The following is an 18,881-nucleotide window of genomic DNA, read 5'->3' as shown; positions in this document are numbered from 1 at the left end:
CATTTCTTCACTTAAACTGGCTGCTGAAACCCCTCATAGACCAACATGACATCCAGCAGAGCCTGCACGGATTCCTTTAAGCAGAAGAACTGAACGCCTGATCGATTTCATCACAGCACCCTGTTGAGTCATGATCTCAGCCTGGTATAATTCTCCATCAGTTGTTGGACTTTGTTGCTATCAGATCACTCAAAGGTTGATCAGAGCAGAATATGACGTGTACAATATAATACGATCTGGGTGAAGTCCAATCCGACGTGGTATCTGACTGGATGTGGAAACACTACGGACCAGTTTTACTCTTTATTACAGTTCTTCAGTGAATCATGACTAATTTCCAAACTTTCATCTTCCCTCAGACTGAATCTTTTGTGTCTGCGGTTTGCTGCGGCCAACATTTCCATATGGGGCCTATCTGACTTGCATAAAGGCTGATAAACAGGACCCGGGAGGTTCATCCACACACGATCCAGAACCCCAGCGCGCGGGCCAACTGGAGACTCTGAACCGAGCCCATGTTTCCTCATCTGGCCTCCAAATGTGCTGCATCCAGAGACGCTGCATTAACACCTAATTCACATTTTTAATAACACGTGCAAAAATAGAAATAAGCGCTGACACATGGAGGGAGAAACACAGAATTAGAACCAGAACCGCACATCTGGCTCCGATGAGCTACTGGCAAACACGGGCCTGTTTATCTGCTACTCTGCTCAAGCCGTGGGAATAATCAGAAATTAATTAGGAGGGGTGCTGAGGGGGTCAAGGTTCTTGTGTTAATTTGAAGGACTCACCTAAAGTTTCTTATAAATTGCAAGGAAACAAACGTGCACCGACTCTGGCTTCCTTTCATTGTGAGTAAATAGTGGATTAGAATGAACTGGGGAGACGATTAGTGTTCAGCTTCATCAGGATGTATAAACTATGACGTTTGTGTTGTAATTAGCTCTGCACATTAAAACATACTGACAGGGATGCTTGAATAAGACCTATTGTGTAAAAAATCCAAAATCTACTTCAGTGCCAATGTTAGTAAAACATCCTGTAGCATTTATTTTATTATTATCCTGCAGAAAAACTATTTTTTTGCATTTGCTGCATGAGTGTTTTGGATGTAGAGGCATTTAAATATCACATATCGTCCATAATTATCCACGAGTTCAACAAACTGTCAAAATGCAATGATGAAATTTAAAGATGAAAAAACAAGGGGCATCACTTCCTGTGTATTTAACACGTGGATTAACATTTTATGTCTGTGTGTTAATAAAAAGGTTTAAATTTAAAGACAAAACTTCAGCTGAACAACACTAAGAATGCAACTAGTGCAGCAGGAAAACCAAGGAAAAAAAATAAGTATATGTTACATATACACTGTTTTGTTCTGTTTACATGTGAGTCATATGGAGGACTTTGTATTAGTTTGAACAATAATAATAATAAACCTTCTTTATCTGTGATATGTATAAGTGTAATCGTAGCCTGATTTGAGTACTTATAAATCATGCTCATCAATATCTAAAACAGTAACACAACACCTCACCAACAGTGGAAAAAAACCCCATTATCATCTGTTTATAAATGCTAACTAGCTGACTTTATGTTAAGCTAATAGCATGATGCTATATTAGCTTAGCTTGAATTGCTAGTTAGCGTCGGCTATGGCTCCCTTTGTGATTTTATTTTGTTATTATTTTTATGTCAGGAATTTAAATATGGTACAGTGGTAATAATGTTGTAATAACAGTTTGTCCAAGATCCATCATTTCAGAATTAAGCGTCAATAATTAAACTGTCTGGGGAAAAAAAAAATCTAATAAAGAAAAAGTCCAATCAAAATATGAAATAAAGTAAATGTTATGCATTAGGAACACGTTTATATTGATATTGAGGGAAGATTAGATACACGTATAATTTCAGGACTACAGTTAATGTCAGATAATGTTATTTTAAAATAAATGTTTTCACTTAAAGTATAAAGAAAATATTGTTTTTTCTGTTTTGAACAGAAAAATAATAATGTGACAGTCTTATGAAACTGTATGAAATCAGCCTGCTGAAGTGTGTCACTGCTTGTTGGGGCTGATTTCAGAGGAATTCCCCACCAGACTAAACTTTTACCCCTTTAACCTTTGACCGACAAAAGTTGCTGGCGCTTACGTCAACGCTCTTTCCCAAATCTCGCGATACTTCCCGCCTATAAGAACAGCTGCTGCGCTCTGGACGCAGCATCAGTCAGCTCGTTGACAGAGTAGAGACAGTGGGATTACTCGGTAAGTTTTCATTTAATCAGGTTAATTTTGTATTTTTTTTAAACAGTGTGACTTTTACAGCAGCTGTGACAAAACTAATTTGAGCTTTTATTATAATACAGCTTTAAAAACGAGCGACTGTAATGCGGAAGTAACTCTTTCTGTTTATTTACTCTCAACTTCTGAGAGTTTAGTTAGAAAAAGTCTATATATGTATTGTTTTCCTTAACAGAAACGCATTATTTTCTTTCTTTATAGGTTTTTATTGAGCAGAAATGGCATCAGCTGAAGTTATCTCAAATCAGGTGAGTTATACAAGAAGTTTTAGCGAATTTTGTTGATATTTGTTGATAAAAAAAAATGCAGCAAAAAAGAGTCTGTTTGGGTGAAAGTGCTCTTTTGTTATAGTAAAAATAATGGGATTGTTTTCCCCATCACAAATAATTACTGTATGTTTTCTCTGTATATAGAAAACTGATTTTTTTTTTTTAAATAATGAAACTGTCAAAAAATATTTAAAATAATTAGCATATGTGTTTTATATTTCTATATATATAAACTAGTGGGATTTTTTAGTAATAATCAAACTTTATATATATATATAAAAACATGTTTTTTTGGAAATAATTAAAGTGTCTAAAAAAATCTTTAAAAAATAAATAAAATTAAAAAATTGTGTATTTGTTATCTATACATAAAAACTATGTTTTTTTTTTATTGCCAATTATCAAACTGTATAAGAAAAGTCAAAAATAGTTGGCAGGTGTGTAATCTCGATAGAGAAATTAATGGATTTTTGTTGGTATAAGTCAAACTGTAAGAGAAGAATCAACAATAGTTAGCATATGAGTTATCTATATGTATAGAAACTTATGGGATTTTTGGCTATAATTGACGATTAAAGTCATTTTATAAGCTTGTAGCCTTCAGTTTAAATCAGTTCAAACACACCCTGGTCCAAAAACACATTTACAGCAAGTTAAACTGTGAGTTTGAATACTCTAAGTGGTCATAAGAGGGTTGTTTTTCTTTACTGTAGCTGTACTGTATGTCTTTGTGTTTCCTCTCAGAGTGTGGTGGAGCGGGTGACCAGCCTCCCTCTGGTGATCTCCACCTACGACCTGGTTTCCAGCTTGTACTCCAACACCAAAGACAACCACCCGTACATCAGGACGGTGTGCGAGGCTGCCGAGCACGGAGTCCGCTCCCTCACCTCCGTGGCCCTCACCACCGCCTCGCCCATCATCGACAAGCTGGAGCCTCAGCGTAAGAGCCCGGTTTATATTTCTAGACGTGGTGTTGAAGATTAGATTGTGTCCCAACTACATCCTGTCATAGTGAAACTGTCGGGATAAGTGCACTCTGACCAGCTGAGTCATGCAGGCAGAGCTTGAAACAGGAAGTTCAGGTCAGGCTGCTGCCTCTTAGTCATGTTGATCTTTCACCTAGTTAGTGAAATCACCCAGACATGAACCACAGAGCTGGTAATACGGCTTAGATGTGTAATTGGGGACATTTACTTTCTGTTCTTTGTAGTATTTTCAGAGTAAATTTAATTACCTCTCTGTTGTGGGTTGCCTAATTTTCTCATGTTTTGCCTGCAGTTGCCATTGCCAACGACCTGGCCTGTAAGGGTTTGGACAAGATTGAGAAAACTCTGCCGATTCTCCACCAGCCCTCAGATCAGGTATGCACCGCTTTCACCAACAGGCCACATTGCATAACCCCGATGTGAGCTAATCTCCGCAGATATCACCCGTGACCTCTGTCCCGTCTTTCACAACAGCTGTTCTCTCACCACTCCTTAACTCACACTTTTTGCTGTAATCACTTAAAAAAATTGCATCTGCTTCCGCCCAGATCGTTTCCAGCGCCAAGGATGTGGTAACTACCGCCAAGGATGTCATGACGGGCCGAGTGTCCGACGCCAAGGGCACCGTCTCGGACACCCTGACCAGCGTGGTGGGCGCGGTGCAGGACGGCGTGGAGAAGACCAGGGCCGTGGTCAGCGGGAGCGTGAGCACGGTGCTGGAAAGCAAAGTGGCCCAGCTGGTGAGCAGCGGCGTGGACACGGCCCTCAGCACCTCCGAGAGTCTGGTGGAGCAGTATTTGCCTCTGACGGAGGGCGAACTGGGTGAGTGGGGTCAATAACTTTGTTTCATCGAACTACTCGGAAGGCTACTGAATGTTACTGAATGCTGTAAAATCAAATCTACAAGTGCATTTGTATCATAAGGATGCACTATTATTTTAAAAAATTATTTCCTTTAGCCTTCAAATAACAAAACAGACATAAGAAAGGCTGCTGAGCTTAAGCTTGTTCGTCTATAACAAGCTGCATCAAAGGTCAGCTCATTACCAGGCAGCTGGAGTTTGTTGTTCAAGATGTTCGCTTCCAGCAAACAACACTTATCGGATCATGCCTATCTAGGAATGTAAACTTGCATCAGTGGTCTGTTTTTCAGTCTCATTAAAAGGAGCTGTTGTTTAAGCCGAGCAGAAGCTTAGAACAAACAATCCTGCACACTGTCGGTTTAAATGAGTGTGTTTTCGTGGATTAACTACATTTTTCAGGCTCAGATACAAAACGCTGCAGCTCGTTTTAGCTCAAATGTCCACGCGTTTGTTCTTTGAAAGTTCAAACCTTAAATCAGCTTTTTCATGACTAAAAGAACCACCGATAAAGTCAGGAAGTCATTCCAGCCTCATATTTGAAGGGATATTTTAGGTTTTCCCTCCTTAAAATCCAAAATCCAGTGTTGAAGATGAATTATCAGCTCTACAGATCCACAATAAAACTTAAGTTACAAACACGAAAACCACCAGACTCGTAAAATAAAAACTTAAATCAATTTTCATGACCGAAAGCGTCGCTCACAGAGTCATGATCCGGCATTCACACGCCGGGTGACATCATCTTTAACGGAGCGTGTCGTGTTTTCCTGCCTCGTGACAGAGATGGAGGCCAGAACGGAGAAGGGCGCCAAGCAGCCGAGCTACTACGTCCGCCTGGGCTGCCTCTCCACCAAGCTCCGCAAGAGAGCGTACACCAGAGCCGTGGCCAGGATACAGGAGGGCAAGCAGCGCAGCATGGAGTTCATTTCTGAGCTCAACTCCACCTTTGAGCGGGTAGGTCTCCTTACTCATCGACACCAGCTTTACGATGAGGAACATCTGCATAGAACTGCCTTCTAGCTACAGAAACTTCTGCTCTAGCGTGGCTCGTTAAAAGCACAATTTCTTTTGAAGCTTATGGACTGACAATAAATATTTTTCTTTTTTGTCTAGATTGAATATCGCAGAAAGAACCCCAACAGTTCCCGTCAGGAGCAGGTTCAGGACGCAGAGGTAAAGAGGTTCACAACGTTATCCGAGTACAAGTTTTTAAATACAGGACGGTTTGTTTGACTCTGCTCGTCCTCTCAGGTCATCGAGTCTCGCACCTTGGCCCTGGCACATTCCCTCACCCAGCAGCTCCAGACCACCTGCCTGGTGCTGGTCTCCGGCCTGCAGGGTCTCCCCAACAACATCCAGCAGGAGGCGCTCTCCCTCACACACTCCGCCGCGCAGGTCTACGGCAACTTCCGCAAAGCCAAGGTGCTGGGAGACCTTCCGGACAGCGTGTTGTCCAGCAGCAAAGCCCAGCTACGCAAAATTAAAGACTCCCTGGACAACGTGATGGATTACCTGATCAACAACACGCCGCTCAACTGGCTGGTGGGTCCCTTCTACCCCCGCCCCGAACCCGCACCCGCCCGAACGTCCACCTCCACCGCGTCCTCCAGCTCTGCTTCCACTCGGCCGCTCAGGGAGGAGCCCATGGAGGTGGAGATGGAGTCGCTGAGACCCCCGCAGGAGGAGCAGGAGGAGCACTGATCCAGCTTCATATTCAGAGTTTTATTATATTTTAACGATTTCACTCTTTTTTTAAATTAACGCTGAATGCAGCAGGATTCAGTTTTTACTTCATCTTCTTGCATCAAGTACAAAAAATGTGAGATTTGTCAATTCTTTGCACTGTTTTGTAATTGAGACATTTTCCAGCCAATCTGGCAAAACTTGAGCCAGTTGAATTTCTACATAAAGTCTCCTGTGAACACTGACTTCTCGTTTCTGGGTCTTTTCTTTTTTTTCTCTCAACATGATGGGGAAGAAATTTGCTTTAAGTCATTTAAAGATTCTTACAAAGTGGTGACGGACATTAACTCTAAATTTGGGGATGAGAGAAGAGTTCAATCCAACAACAGAGAACCAAAAACTCAAATTACAACATCATTCTTGAACACTAAGAGTCATTTTACAGATGTTAACATTAGGGCTCGACCGATGATTATAGCCCTTTTTAAAATACTCATAATTGGCCGGAGTTTTGCCGATTAATTGTCGATATATTCTTAACTTCTCATAAAACAGTAAATGCTGTTCGTCTGGACATGGCAGTGGGCCAACCATTGGGCGGACATTTTTAGCCATGGTGAGATTATGAGACATGTAAAGGCCACAAACAAGATTTTAATGTGATTAAAAGGTGACTGTGTCAGATCAGGTGACCACAGTTTACAGTCACAACTAAAAGGTTGGAGGGGCCAAATATCAGAAACAACCTGAAACTGGCTGTGTTTACAGAAGCCTAAACAAGAAAGAGGAGGTGAAGAGGACCTTCAGCCCATCCATGTTGTGTGCACATTTAGTTCCTCTTGGTCAAATTGATGATGCCACATTAAAGGAGAGAAGGTAATAAAAAAAAGTCAGACATGCCAGTTTGTTTGTCCTGATGTTGTCTGAGATGCAGCGTCGGTTGTCATCAGCCTGGATACACAGAACAAAACCATCAGTTGTGCCTGATACTAAAAAGCTTCAACATCTTTCAGTTCAGGCTAAGGCTGTTGTAGGAATCCAGCATTAGTTGGAGTGATTTTCATAACTGTGGGTGTTTTTGAGGTAGTTTTATTTCTCTTTATGGTCTCTGAGGGTTGTTGTGGTTACTGTTTGTGCTTGAGCAGCTACTTTTTCATTTTTTTTTATATATAAAATTACAATAAAGCAAATATAACTTTTTTGCAAACTACCACACGAGTAACTTTGTACCGACAGCCACCAATTATAGCACAAACAAGCTTTATTATATTTTTAAAACAACTCAAGACACAACGGAAACCCTTAACACTGCGTTTATGTGGCATTTTAAGTGTTAAACCCAACTTATAAAAAAATACTTCAGAAAAATAAAAGCTTCTATAAATTAAACAACATAAAACAAATATGAAATGAAATCCAGAAACTTTCTGAGGATGTTTGGGAATCTTTGCTCATCTCTGACAGCGGCTCTGCTGAGACAGATAATCCATCAGACCCTGGAAATCCAAAATAATGAAGGATTATCGACCGTGCTCAAGGCTTTTTCCCAAGCCCTCTCTTGTGATGCTGAAACAAACAGATCCATAAATAAAAAGGTAAAGACGAGCTTTCTGTTACCATGAGCTTCTGAATCTGGCACCAGGCCACGTCGTCCAGCAGCTCCCAGTTGATTTCATTCTTGGTCTCTTCAGAAAAGCTGACCGCCTACCAAGAAGAGAACAGATTTGTAAAACGCATGTAGAGATTCAACATTTAAAACACTAAGAAGCCTGGATTCACAACCTTTGAGCTCCTTCCTTTAACGATAACCTTGCCAGAATAAAAGCCCCACATACCTGGCCCTGTGCCGTGGTTACAGTGATGTGTGCAGCAGCTCCTGCCATCGAACAGTGCAGGTCACCGGTAGAGACGACAGACCTGAGACAACACAGGACTCGGTGTCAGTCAGATCTGGTCGTAATATGTGCGACGGTCACGTGTAAAAATACCTACAGAGGCTCAAACATTATCTCTGTGCAACATGTTTCTACTGGATCAGATTTATTAACATACTTTTCAAACAATAAAATGGAAAACTAGGCATCATGTTATAAATAAACGCTCAATAAAACACTGAAGAACAGAGGAAACACTGTCATGAATAAATATGCAATGAAGAAACGACAGAACCAGATCAGTTAAAGTTCTAATGAAAGAGGAAGTGATAAAATACAGATAAAAAAGGACTAAATATAAGCCAAAAAATGAAGAAATTTAGTCATAAATTAGATTAAAATTGACAAAAATATGTAAATAAGTGAATAAATAGAGAAAAAACAATACAGAAAATTAGTTTTTAAAAATAGTAATGGCAATAAATAAATAAAATTAAATGCATCAATCAAAAGCCAAACTAAAAACGTAGGATTAGATTTTTGAAATATCAAACATTCTCGGCTGCCCTCTGGAAGGCAGCTCCAGAAATATGGACCATAATAACTGATATTTAATTTAAAAGCCACCATCAGAAGACCTGAGGGTTCCACAGGGTTCATAAGATAAAAGCAAATCTGATAATTACGAACAAAGAGCTTTAGAAAGCAATAAAAAGAATCTAAAGAGACACGAGCAGCAGCACACCTGAGTTTAGTTTTGGTCTGCTCGGTGGTTTTGCGGCTCGTCAGCCGGGTTTGAGTTCTGCTGGTGGAGACTGAAGATCCCCTGCAGCAACAGAAACAAGTTCTAGACGTGCAAAACGCTCAGCAGAGAAGATGTTATGCTGTTATGCTTAACTTTAAATTCTAATCTCACATGAGGTTTCCGGTGCTGTTGCTGCCAACTAGTGTTCTGGTCCTCTTTGTCGCTTTTCCTCCCTAGAAAGAAAGAAAACAAATGAATGAGAAGCAAACATTTAACAACAACATTCTGTGTCCGTCAGAAGGTCATTTGTTGTTTTTTGTAACAGCATGGATGTGCTCTGGTTCATAATCATGGTTTAAGAACATTGCTATAAGGCTAAACACATACATTAAGTAGGCATATCTTTTTATCTGACATGGACATTAAGCATTTTAATTATACTGACTTTTTAATAATACTTTCCCCCCATAAAGACGGGCTTTCATACATTCTGATATTTACGGGGTGTTGTAAGAGATGACAACTCTGGATAAAGGATCAGTGTGTCCCTCTCTCTGTTGCTGCTGCTTTCTGTCCAACAATTTGTGGTTTTAAAGGTTTATTCCACCCAAAAATACCACTTTGTGTCCAAAAAGTTGTGGTTCTAAAGGTGTGCTGAAACCCAAAATGCTATTTTCTTTCCAAGTATGTATAGTTTTTGTAGTGACAATTTCCCCAGAAGATAAAAATTGTCACTTAGGTGATGGGAGCAGTCTCTTAATTTTGACGCGTATCCACAGTCCACAATATGAAAACAACTTTAAGTACTCACGGATCCGTTCTTAGAGTTCCTTTATTTTCACATTTGTTCCACAATTTCCATAGGTGATGCGAATCCATGACAACAAAAAGTCCAAAGTCATAATTCAGGATTAAAAAATTAAACGGTCAAAAAACATTTGCCGTGACGCTCTTCTTCACCTTCACAGAACAAAAGGGCCACCCCATCCCACCTGTGTCCACGGCAATATAATTAGATACTCCACCCATAACCAAATATTACTAAGATAAATTCAGACTTAGAGAAAAAATAAATTGTTTTCCTTCCTTAATATTCCTAACATAATGCAATTCATAATTTACGGTTTGCTTAAATAAAATGAAACTCAATTTCACTGTAAAACTGAACTTAATAAAGACCATTATAAAATGGCTTCTACAGTTTTGAAGGCGAGTTCCACCCAAATTGTACTTTCTAACCAACAATTTAAGTATTTAAACATTTATTCCACTAATAACTGCACATAGTTCTTTTTTTTACATAGTCTGTGGATTAGAAAAGCCTTTTTTTGTGTAATGAAAAACAAGGGTGTCAGAAATGCAGCTGGACTTATTACAGGTAACTGTTTTTGCTTTTCTGACACTGGAAAGCTTGTGCAAACCACAGACTGTATAACTTTTACACAGTCTGTGGTGCAAACATCACCAACCTTGGAAGTTTTGGAGGAGCATCTCTGGACTGGGGTGCACTGGATGGGCGGAGAATCAGCGGATTTTACTGCAGAAATTACAATTTAAAAATATTTTATGTAGTGAATTAAAAAAAAAAAAACAGGGTAAATTAATGGGCATATTGATTTTTTAAAAAAAATATTGTACATCTTTTGCTGCGTATCCTCCTGAGTGGCTGCGGTATCTCGCGAGATTCACTCTGTAAAAGATGGAAATGATCACCGTTATAATAATAACTATGATAATAATATTTTAAAAAATAAGAGGAAAAAAAAGCTCTAAACTCACCTTCATGGCGATGGAAACATCACTGGCTGAGATTTCTTCTTCTACCAGAGAAAAATATAATTAAAATAATCATTTAGCTCTCCTCCTAGCCTGAGCAGAGGGTTAATTATTAACTAATTCCGTCTCACCGCTGATTAACTCTCCTATGAGCGTGTTCTGCAGAGACGGAGGCATCTTCATCAGCTCCACTTTGAACACTTTGTTCACCGTCGCGAACATATTCTCCATTTTGGCCTCCAGCTCGTTCATGCGCTCCTGAGCTGTGAAGAAACGCTTTTATTAAAAACAAACAAACATGGCGGATTTAAAAGTTCAAACCTTAGTTTCTGAGGGTCCAAACCTTCTTTCTCCACCTGCTGGATGAACAGAGCCAGCCTGCTCTGCCGCATGTCCCGGCCCAGCTGCTCCTTGGTGGCTCCGCTCGCCGCGGTCCTGGCTCTCTTCAGCGGCATCTCGCTGCTCCACGTCCACCTGCACACCGGAAATCTAGTCCGGCTACGAGCGCACCTGAAGCCGCAGCGCCGCTAATTAACGTATCCATGCGCTGGTTGTGGAGCGGCGCTGCTCGGCGGAAGGATACGGTTCGACTTTCATGTGTTGACGTAAAAAAAAAAAAAAAAAAAAGTTTTATCTTGTTGAAGAAAAAAATGAACTTTGACCTCCCTGTTGTCTGTAAAACTGCCTGCCTCGAAGAGAAAAAAATGTGGAATAATTTTTTGAAAATAATTTTAAGTGTGCTGCTTAGTAGCAAAATGATATTTGAACTGCGCATGCGTTTTTTGTTTGTTTAAAAAAATAACTCGGTTTTCATTTATTTAAACTGTGTCAGTGATAATAGTATGGATATTGTCAAACACACTGAAAAAAAAAATTCCTCCCTCACATAACTTTTTGTGTTACCTTGCAACACCTTCTGTGTTCCCTCACCAGACTTCTGTGATTCTTTGCAAAAAAAACATGTTTCCTCACCAAATTTTTGCATTCCCTCACAAAACATTTCAGTTCCTTCACAAAATCTGGGATACCCTGCACCATTTCTGTGTTCCTGCAATGCGTTTCCATTCCCTCCCAACAAGTTTGGTGCTACCTCACCAATTTTTCCTTTCACACATTTGCGTTCCCTGACAAAATTTAGTAAATTGTCTCGTACCACACTGGAGTTCTGTCGCAATAACTTTTGCTACCCTGCAACATTTCTGTGTTCCTCAGTTACAAATGATGCATTTCCTTGTTCCCTCAACACGTTCATGTTGTGTTGCAACAATTTTTGCATTCCTTCACAACACTTTGGTGCTCCCTCACCTGATTCTTTTCTTTGCAACAACTTTTTGTGTTTCCTCGTCCACATTTACATTCCTACACAATAACTTTTGCATTCCCTCACAACACATTTGAGTTCCTTTGCAAAAACCGGTTTATCTTGCAATATTCCTGCATTCCTCGCAACACATTTCTGTTCCCTCGCAACAAGTTCTGCATTACCTTGCAACACTTTTGCGTTCCCTAAAAATTTTTTTGCGTTCCCCTACAAAATGTAGTAAATTCTCTTGCACCACACCCTCATAATAACTTCTGTTACCGTGCGACGTTTCTGTTTCCTTCTTACAACTTTTGTTTCTTTGTTCCCTCAACACTTTTGTGTTCCCTCACAAGTTTTGCATGAACTAATAACTTTTCCTTTACAACACATTCATGTTTCCTCACAAGACTTCTGCAGTCCTTTACAACGTTTTTTCTTTCCCTTCACATATTTCCTTTCCTCGTTGCAACTTCTGTGTTCCCCCACAATAATGTTTGCATAACGTTGTCTTCTTTCACAATAACTTTCGTTTCCTCGCAACATTTCTACATTCCTTCGTAACAGCTTTTGCATTACCTTGCAACACATTTGTTTTCACTGGCAACAACTTTTGCACTTCCTTGCACACGTCTGCGTTCCCTCACAATAACTTTTGCATTCCCTCGCAACACATTTGTAAAATTTGGGATGTATTCATTCACAAAAACCTTTGCTTTAAGTTGCGATATATTTGTGTTTCCTTGGAACAATCATCTCACAACACATTTGCACATCCTGGGGGAAAAAAAAATTCTGCTGTTCCTCACAATATGCTTCATATTCTGTGTTTCCTTTAAACTGGCATAACATTATAACTATGCTGAACTAAATGGGACGGTTGTTGTGAGGAAACACAAAGGTAATGCAAGACAAAACAAAGGTTGTCCTTAAACAAACTCCTGCTGTGACCTTTACGCGGCTCCGTATTCATACAATGGAGGTTTACATATAAACAAGGCAGATTTTCACATCTGACACTGAAAACACAAACTGTTATCGACACACACAAAGAAAAAAACAGACTCATTTCGTTTTTAATCAATTCACAAACTCATTTATTGCAGCGCACTTAAGTGTAGACATTCATTTCCTTTCCACAGGACGGTAAAGAGATCATTTATTCTACTATTTTTCTTTTTTTTTTTATTAAAAAAAAAAAAAGTCTTTTCTGTACATCCTCTGCCATAAGGAGATCAAATTTACAAAGTCAGTACAGGGTGGAATCCCTTCAGACAGATTAAAAGGGAAAGGAAGGGGAGGTGTTAGTCATAAAAATCCTAGATTAGCACATTGACTGCAATCCAAATATCAATAATACAAAAATAAATAATTGAGAATTTCTTTGTTGTTTTGGAGGACAAACCTGGTGTGTGTTGTTAATATTCTATCTTTTTTTTTTTTCTTTTTAATCTTATTCTCACCCTGGTTTAAGGTCAATCTATGCAGTGCAAACGGAATATTTTACATCATCTCATCTGTACAAGTCACTCTCCCAAACAAACCCATCGAAACCCGTTTCCCAGCGATTCGTCGAGCTGTTTTTTTTTTTTCCGCATTTAAGTGGAATGTCACGTCAAAGTCTGTCTTTCTCGACACAGTGTCGGCAGTCCTGAAGAAGCCCTTTTGCGTTATTAATCAAAGCTACTGTGTGAACCACGATCCGGTCAGCAAGTAATACATCTACTGTAAAACGCCTTAGCGGTTCATTCTAAGCACGTGTGAATTACAGCTCCAGCTCATCATAACAATAAGGCATCTTCGCTGAATGACAACAGCACGAGACTGTTAAAACAACGCGGATATTAAAAACACAAGCTGGACTGCATCGGTGTGTCTGGTTTTCATGTGTGGGAATCAGTAGTGTGGCACACCTTTTTTAATCTTTGCCGTTTGACGATACCTGCTTCTAAAAATCGGCTGAGTGTCGGCGTTGGTGTGAGGCCCGCTGTGAGAGCAGAGCGTCTGGAATGTTGTGAATCATCGTTAGTGACTGATAATTAGTGATTGTCCGCCGGTCCGCTCCCCGTCTGCACGTGTGCTGCCGCAGACGGAGAGCCTGTACATTTAAACAACCTGAACATTCGTTAAGAATCGGACAATTCATCGAGACGTGTCGCCTGGAGGAAAAAAAAAAAAAAAAAAAGAGGCAACCCTGGTTTTTAGAATTCCCCCAAAAGTGAAAAAATATGTACAAAAAGACAGGTGGACTCAAGTTGCTGTTGTTTTTGTTTTTTGGAAAGTGCACAAAGAGTCTGTACACTGTTCAAACAACTGATCTCTAAGCAAAAGCAAGAAACAGTCTGCTTCTACACACACTCACACGAGGGCAGTCAATACATTCTGTACAGTGATTTATCGCTCTATAGACCATCTGTAAGGAAAGTCAGCTCAACTCGTCCCCAAAGAGTCCAAGCAGTTCACAAAACCAGTCCCACCTGTAGGCAGCTGCTTGGGAAACCTCTCAGAAGCGTTTAAAGGTAGTAGAAAAATAAAGAAGAGAAGCAGACAACGGGCATCTTCCGAGGCAAAGAGGAAGAAGAAGTAGTACCATGTTTGGGCGGTTGGAGGTGTTTAAACTCTAAACGATGCCGTCTCTGGTCAGGCTTTGCGTTCAGATGAAAGGGGCTCCGAAGCATTTAAGGCACCACTGGACGCTCGGGCTCAGCGGCCGGTCGATGCGGTGCAAAGACTTGAGCTGCTCGGCGCTCAGCTCGTCGTAGGCCAGGCGGTACTCCCTGTCGAAGGCCTCTGTAGTCGAAAAAGAGAGCAAACGTGAGGACACCAACAACAACAAAATAAAAAACGTGCAAATGAACAAGCGCAGACTCAACCTGATACAGTTTAGGGAACATTTCAGTCTTTTTCACAACCTTCGGCTTCCCTTCAAAGATGCAAGACGCTGTTTGATTTTCCTTTCAACCATCCACTCACCTACGTCTATGTTCTCCCGTCCCAAGGCCACCAGCGAAAGAAACAGGATTTCTCTATAGATGCTCCTGAGAGCAAGTCAGAGCAGAGAAATGAGAAACATTTTCATTGACGCTTTAAATGTGCTGCAACATTTTTTTTTTTTAAACAAAAGGGAACAGAAAGTGCTCTGACCTCTGTCGTTTGACCCCGTCTGGACGCCGCTTGATCTCTCGGATCAGCAGGTTGATGGGACCGTAGACGTCGTTGGTCTGGATGTTGCGAACAATCGTGTTGAGGAGGGTTCGGACCTCCTGGTGGTCCGTCGGAGCCAGAGTCCCCTTTTTCTCCACTGGGAGGAAGACACAACATACATGCAGCATCAGGACCTCTGTTGATGTCTTCCATAGTTTTAGTGATAAAACCCAAGTCTGACCAGCAACAGTGACCATAACAAGTACTTCTTTCACAAGTTAGCTGAAATAATCTTGTCTATTTAAACAAAATTAGTTCTAGTATTGGATAATATACATTAAAGCCACCATTTGTAGGATTTAAATGACTGTCTTTGGTGCCCTCTAGTGGAAGTTGTGGTCTTCTACAACCAAAAACTCCTCATCCAGATCATTTAAAAGATGCTGCAGCAACACTGAATGGCTGCACATGTCTTCTTATTTAAGACGTTATGAAAATTCAGCCACTGAACACTCACTAAAGGTCCTCCAGAGCTGGTAAAGCGGGTCTCCGGGCTCCTGGTGCAGGTTGACGTTGTCCCACAGCAGCTGTACGTAAACCTGCTTGCTGTCCTGCGACAGCGACGTCAGGGGCAGCTGCAAATATAAACCGACATGAATCGAACTGACAGAGTGTGGAAAAGAAAATATACGACTAAGACTGAGAAGAAAGAGGACAGGAAGCCACAATAACAGAAACAACAGAAACAGATGATTTGTTTGGTGTCTGACCTGCACTCCATTGTTGCAGTGCTCAGATGTAAGGATGAGTCCAGGCAGGTGAGTCGGCAGGTCCAGGCGGCGGAAATACCAAACCAGATTCCAGAATATGATGGGGTGCTGGCTCAGGAACTTGTGGGTGTAGATCACCTGGAGAGATAAAAGCCCAGAAGTTAGACTTACTTTAGACAACAGAATATATAGATGTGCACAAGCAATAGTACTTGAGTTGTGAGAAATGCTTTTGCTGAGGCTTTTTTTTTTCTCTGTTTCAGCACCAATATTTGTCCAAAAACATCACCCATGATCAGTTCATGTCAGAACAATCCCAACACACTGTTCTCACTCATTTTGTTCTACAATTTTAAATCTTTTAGGCTACAAACCAAACTGTCCTTAATAATAAACATGATGTGAGAAACATTAATGGAAACGTGACCTTTGTCTGGATGTCAGAATGCCGCCACTTTAACGGCCTGATGAAGCCGTCAGTGTGTGAAAGAGCTGATGGAGAAGTTTACCTGATCGCCCTCATTCTCCAGCAGCGTCTCCAGCTCCTTGCGCAGGACCAACGGGCTGAGGTACGGTACTGACACCGGCTTGGGATTTGGTCGTTTTGCTCCCATGCCATCCTGAAAAACACACAATAATCCACCAATTAATCCCACTGCACTGCAGGTACAGGTGCTGTATTTAGTGACAGGTTCGGTTTGGGACACGGACCGACACCTCCTGCAGGCTGCAGGGCAGGCTGGTGGTGGAGACACCGTGTCCAGGTCTCTGGGAGTAGTCCAGGCTCTGCAGCGGTCCTCCAACGCTGTTGCTGCGAGTCAGTGAAGTCCCACTACACCTCTGCTGCTTCCCTGCTGCCTGGTGCTCCAGGAGACCCAGGGGGTCCGACTGCACCGGCTCTGGAATCAGACTGGAAACACAACAATGGGTAGGTTTTAATACCTTGTGAATAAATCCCTGGAGAGTTGTGGCACATGCAGGTAAAGCTGTACCTCTTGTGTGTCGCAGTACGATTATCCAGAGTCTCCCTCGGTTCCTCCTCAGGAAAACTGATCAGGTCTGGTGTTTTAATGTCCGCTGAGCTGCTCGCTGTGGGCTGAGTACTGGTGCTGTGGATGCTGTCTCCTGAGGCACTGGGGTTCATAAAGAACCTGAAAGGAAATCACAGATTAGTCAGAAGAAGAGTCATTTAGTGTGTTTGTGTGGTCGCTGCAAACAGATTCATACCCGGTCATCGTGCGCAAGTCATGAAACTCGATGTGCAGTAAGGGCAGGAAGGCTGTGCGACAGAAAGGACAGTTGGTGTTGAGGTTGGAGTCGTCGGCTGTCCAGCCTGCCATGATCTCCTCGTCGTACACCAGAGCTTCACAGGAGCGGCACTGGGAGCAGCTGGACATCAGCACCTGTTGTGTACAGTCGAGTTAGTCCAGTTTACACGTCTGCAGCAGCAAAGAGGGAGTTTGTGTTTTTACAGTAAGTCTGACCTCCAGTGCACAGTTCTGGTAGATGCTGGAGGAGGACGCGTGATGCGAGGAGCTCTGCTCAGAGTCTGGACCCCTGCCTGCTCGCCCTGGAGTTGGATCTGCAGACGGAGAGAAAATCAATCCTGACCTCTGAAAGAACTCAGCTTTTCTTTCCTTTAATGTTCCTGATTTATGTACAGCAGCAGGTGTAGCACTTACGTGTCTGGTGGGTCCCTCGGCCGATGTCACTGCTGCCACTGCTGCTGCCCAGACTGGTGCAGCTCTGGTTCAGACCGTTGGCCACCAACCCGGGGATGGTTCTTCTCTCTGGACTCTCATCCAAGTCGTGTGCAGACAGCATGTTTTCATCCAGATGGGATGGGAAGCCGCCACCGGCCTGCGCTTGTTCATCCTGCAGAGAAGAGTCAGAAGGAATTAAGGCAAAATCGTTCTACACTGACGAAAAATGAATCAGTCAAAGTAAAGCAGCAGATGAGCTGGAAGCAGTGGTATCAGGGATTTATCAGGTCTGACGAGCATTAAAATATGTGGAACCATCCTCTTGTAACACTCACCTCGTCATCTGAGTAGTTGTAGGCTGATGCCACGGCCCCCCACATCTTGCTGGCTACATTTGCCGCCTGCTTCATGCTCGACTTGAGCACATCGATTTTAGGCCCCGACAACAGGGTGTCCATCTTGATGCCTGAGATGGAGTTGATGACGGAGCCCAGTGAGCCTCCCTGCGAGGACTTGACCAGCGCCGTCAGCGAGGCCGACCTGGGCCCTGGACTCGCTGCGGCGCTTCCAGGTGTCTTTGTCTTTGCTGCAAACGTCTTGGATCGAGTGACGGTGCTGGGGCTGCGTTTGGGGGTGTCGCCTGGTGAGCCGGTCGGCGTTTTGACAGGAGGCACCGGGAGGCTGGACCTCCGCTCTATGGGCTGTTTGGGCTGGGGGGCGTCAGTGGAGTCTCCCTGGGACTGCTGGAGCTCCATGCTGGAGGACTTGGCGCCCAGCGGGCTCCTCAGGCTCATGTACATTTCGATCTCCTCAGCCAGGTTCCGGGACACCACAGCTGGGACGGGCCGCGGCAGCTCCTGGCTGGTGACGGAGGCCGACTCCTCGCTCTCCGACACCAGGAGGGAAAGTGGATCAGCGCCTGCCTCGACGTCTGCCCTCTCCAAGGTCGCTCCTCGCGCTCCGGACTCGTCATCCTGTGTTTCGGTGAGCTTCCTCTGTCGATTCTCCCCGTCCACCTCGGTCCCCTTCACCTCCTTATCATCTCCCTTCCTTTCCTCCGGCGCTCCTCGGCTGTCTTCCAGCGTCCGAAGAGTCAAGCCCTGATCATCCTCAGGCTCTTCCTCCAGGTCTTTAAACAGAGCTTTGGACACACTGTTTGGAGGAGGACTCTGGCCTCCGGAGAGCGCTGCAGCCAGGATCCGAGCGTCGGCGCCCATCTGGCTGGCCATGTGGTCCACGTCTCTCTCCAAACGCATCCCAGCGCGAGTCTCAGCGCTGAAGCTGCAGCTGCGCTCAGAAAAGGACTTCTGCCGCTGCTGCTGAGACGGTTTAGCTACACCCTCTGATTGACGGGAGGCATCTTCATCAGGTGGAGACACATGATCAGTCTTGCTGCTGTGTCTCCTGAACAGCTTCCCCGTACCTGCAGAAGATACACAGATACAGTCTAAGCTGCTGG

General features: G+C 42.7%; 3 protein-coding genes across 5 annotated transcripts in view; 1 reads left to right on the top strand and 2 right to left on the bottom strand.

The window, feature by feature from the left end:
- The first annotated feature begins 2,251 nt into the window (after window positions 1-2,251).
- Window positions 2,252-12,706, top strand: plin2 (perilipin 2). 2 transcript variants are annotated; one of them, XR_520755.1, is made up of 9 exons: window positions 2,252-2,273; window positions 2,511-2,557; window positions 3,323-3,518; window positions 3,857-3,939; window positions 4,113-4,386; window positions 5,209-5,381; window positions 5,541-5,600; window positions 5,679-6,344; window positions 12,696-12,706. XR_520755.1 is itself a non-coding variant. In XM_008296352.1 (8 exons), exons 2-8 carry the CDS (start codon window positions 2,528-2,530, stop codon window positions 6,126-6,128), a joined length of 1,266 nt encoding a protein of 421 aa, XP_008294574.1. In that variant the 5' UTR covers window positions 2,252-2,273; window positions 2,511-2,527; the 3' UTR covers window positions 6,129-6,355. The 2 variants fall into 2 exon arrangements, 1 of the variants encoding a protein (XP_008294574.1); XM_008296352.1 differs by lacking the exon at window positions 12,696-12,706 and having other exon boundaries at window positions 5,679-6,355.
- On the bottom strand, window positions 7,354-10,960 carry cdca9 (cell division cycle associated 9). Its single transcript, XM_008296353.1, has 10 exons — window positions 10,849-10,960; window positions 10,637-10,768; window positions 10,509-10,549; window positions 10,368-10,419; window positions 10,199-10,266; window positions 8,901-8,962; window positions 8,730-8,810; window positions 7,946-8,027; window positions 7,728-7,814; window positions 7,354-7,606 (listed from the first exon to the last, which is right to left on the bottom strand). The coding sequence occupies exons 1-10, from the start codon at window positions 10,958-10,960 to the stop codon at window positions 7,562-7,564; spliced, it is 762 nt and encodes a 253-aa protein (XP_008294575.1). The 3' UTR covers window positions 7,354-7,561.
- Window positions 12,707-12,876: 170 nt separating the features above from the next.
- The window catches only part of dennd4c (DENN/MADD domain containing 4C), a 42,575-nt gene continuing 36,570 nt past the window's right edge, over window positions 12,877-18,881 (bottom strand). For both annotated transcript variants that reach the window (XM_008296350.1, XM_008296351.1), the window contains 12 exons: window positions 17,758-18,845; window positions 17,402-17,594; window positions 17,204-17,301; window positions 16,947-17,122; window positions 16,712-16,870; window positions 16,431-16,629; window positions 16,229-16,339; window positions 15,720-15,857; window positions 15,467-15,584; window positions 14,950-15,106; window positions 14,779-14,843; window positions 12,877-14,595 (listed from right to left, as the gene is read on the bottom strand). In XM_008296350.1, coding sequence (XP_008294572.1) covers window positions 14,459-14,595; window positions 14,779-14,843; window positions 14,950-15,106; window positions 15,467-15,584; window positions 15,720-15,857; window positions 16,229-16,339; window positions 16,431-16,629; window positions 16,712-16,870; window positions 16,947-17,122; window positions 17,204-17,301; window positions 17,402-17,594; window positions 17,758-18,845 — 2,639 coding nt within the window. In that variant the 3' untranslated portion in view covers window positions 12,877-14,458. The remainder of the gene's footprint in view (window positions 14,596-14,778; window positions 14,844-14,949; window positions 15,107-15,466; window positions 15,585-15,719; window positions 15,858-16,228; window positions 16,340-16,430; window positions 16,630-16,711; window positions 16,871-16,946; window positions 17,123-17,203; window positions 17,302-17,401; window positions 17,595-17,757; window positions 18,846-18,881) is intronic.

This window comes from Stegastes partitus, unplaced genomic scaffold (assembly GCF_000690725.1).
Source record: "Stegastes partitus isolate 25-593 unplaced genomic scaffold, Stegastes_partitus-1.0.2 Scaffold1123, whole genome shotgun sequence".
NCBI lineage: Eukaryota > Metazoa > Chordata > Actinopteri > Pomacentridae > Stegastes > Stegastes partitus.
Note: the sequence above shows the minus strand (reverse complement) of the source record. Positions and strands in the feature narration are given on the sequence as shown.

Excerpts from the sequence above, each read along its gene's own strand:
- plin2 (XM_008296352.1), top strand. The coding sequence starts at position 2,528 with ATGGCATCAGCTGAAGTTATCTCAAATCAG. Across the intron at positions 3,519-3,856 it reads CGACAAGCTGGAGCCTCAGC|TTGCCATTGCCAACGACCTG; the intron begins GTAAGAGCCCGG and ends TTTTGCCTGCAG. Across the intron at positions 4,387-5,208 it reads TCTGACGGAGGGCGAACTGG|AGATGGAGGCCAGAACGGAG; the intron begins GTGAGTGGGGTC and ends GCCTCGTGACAG.
- cdca9 (XM_008296353.1), bottom strand. The coding sequence starts at position 10,960 with ATGCCGCTGAAGAGAGCCAGGACCGCGGCGAGCGGAGCCACCAAGGAG. Across the intron at positions 8,028-8,729 it reads CAGACCAAAACTAAACTCAG|GTCTGTCGTCTCTACCGGTG; the intron begins GTGTGCTGCTGC and ends GTGTTGTCTCAG. Across the intron at positions 7,815-7,945 it reads TAACCACGGCACAGGGCCAG|GCGGTCAGCTTTTCTGAAGA; the intron begins GTATGTGGGGCT and ends TCTTCTTGGTAG.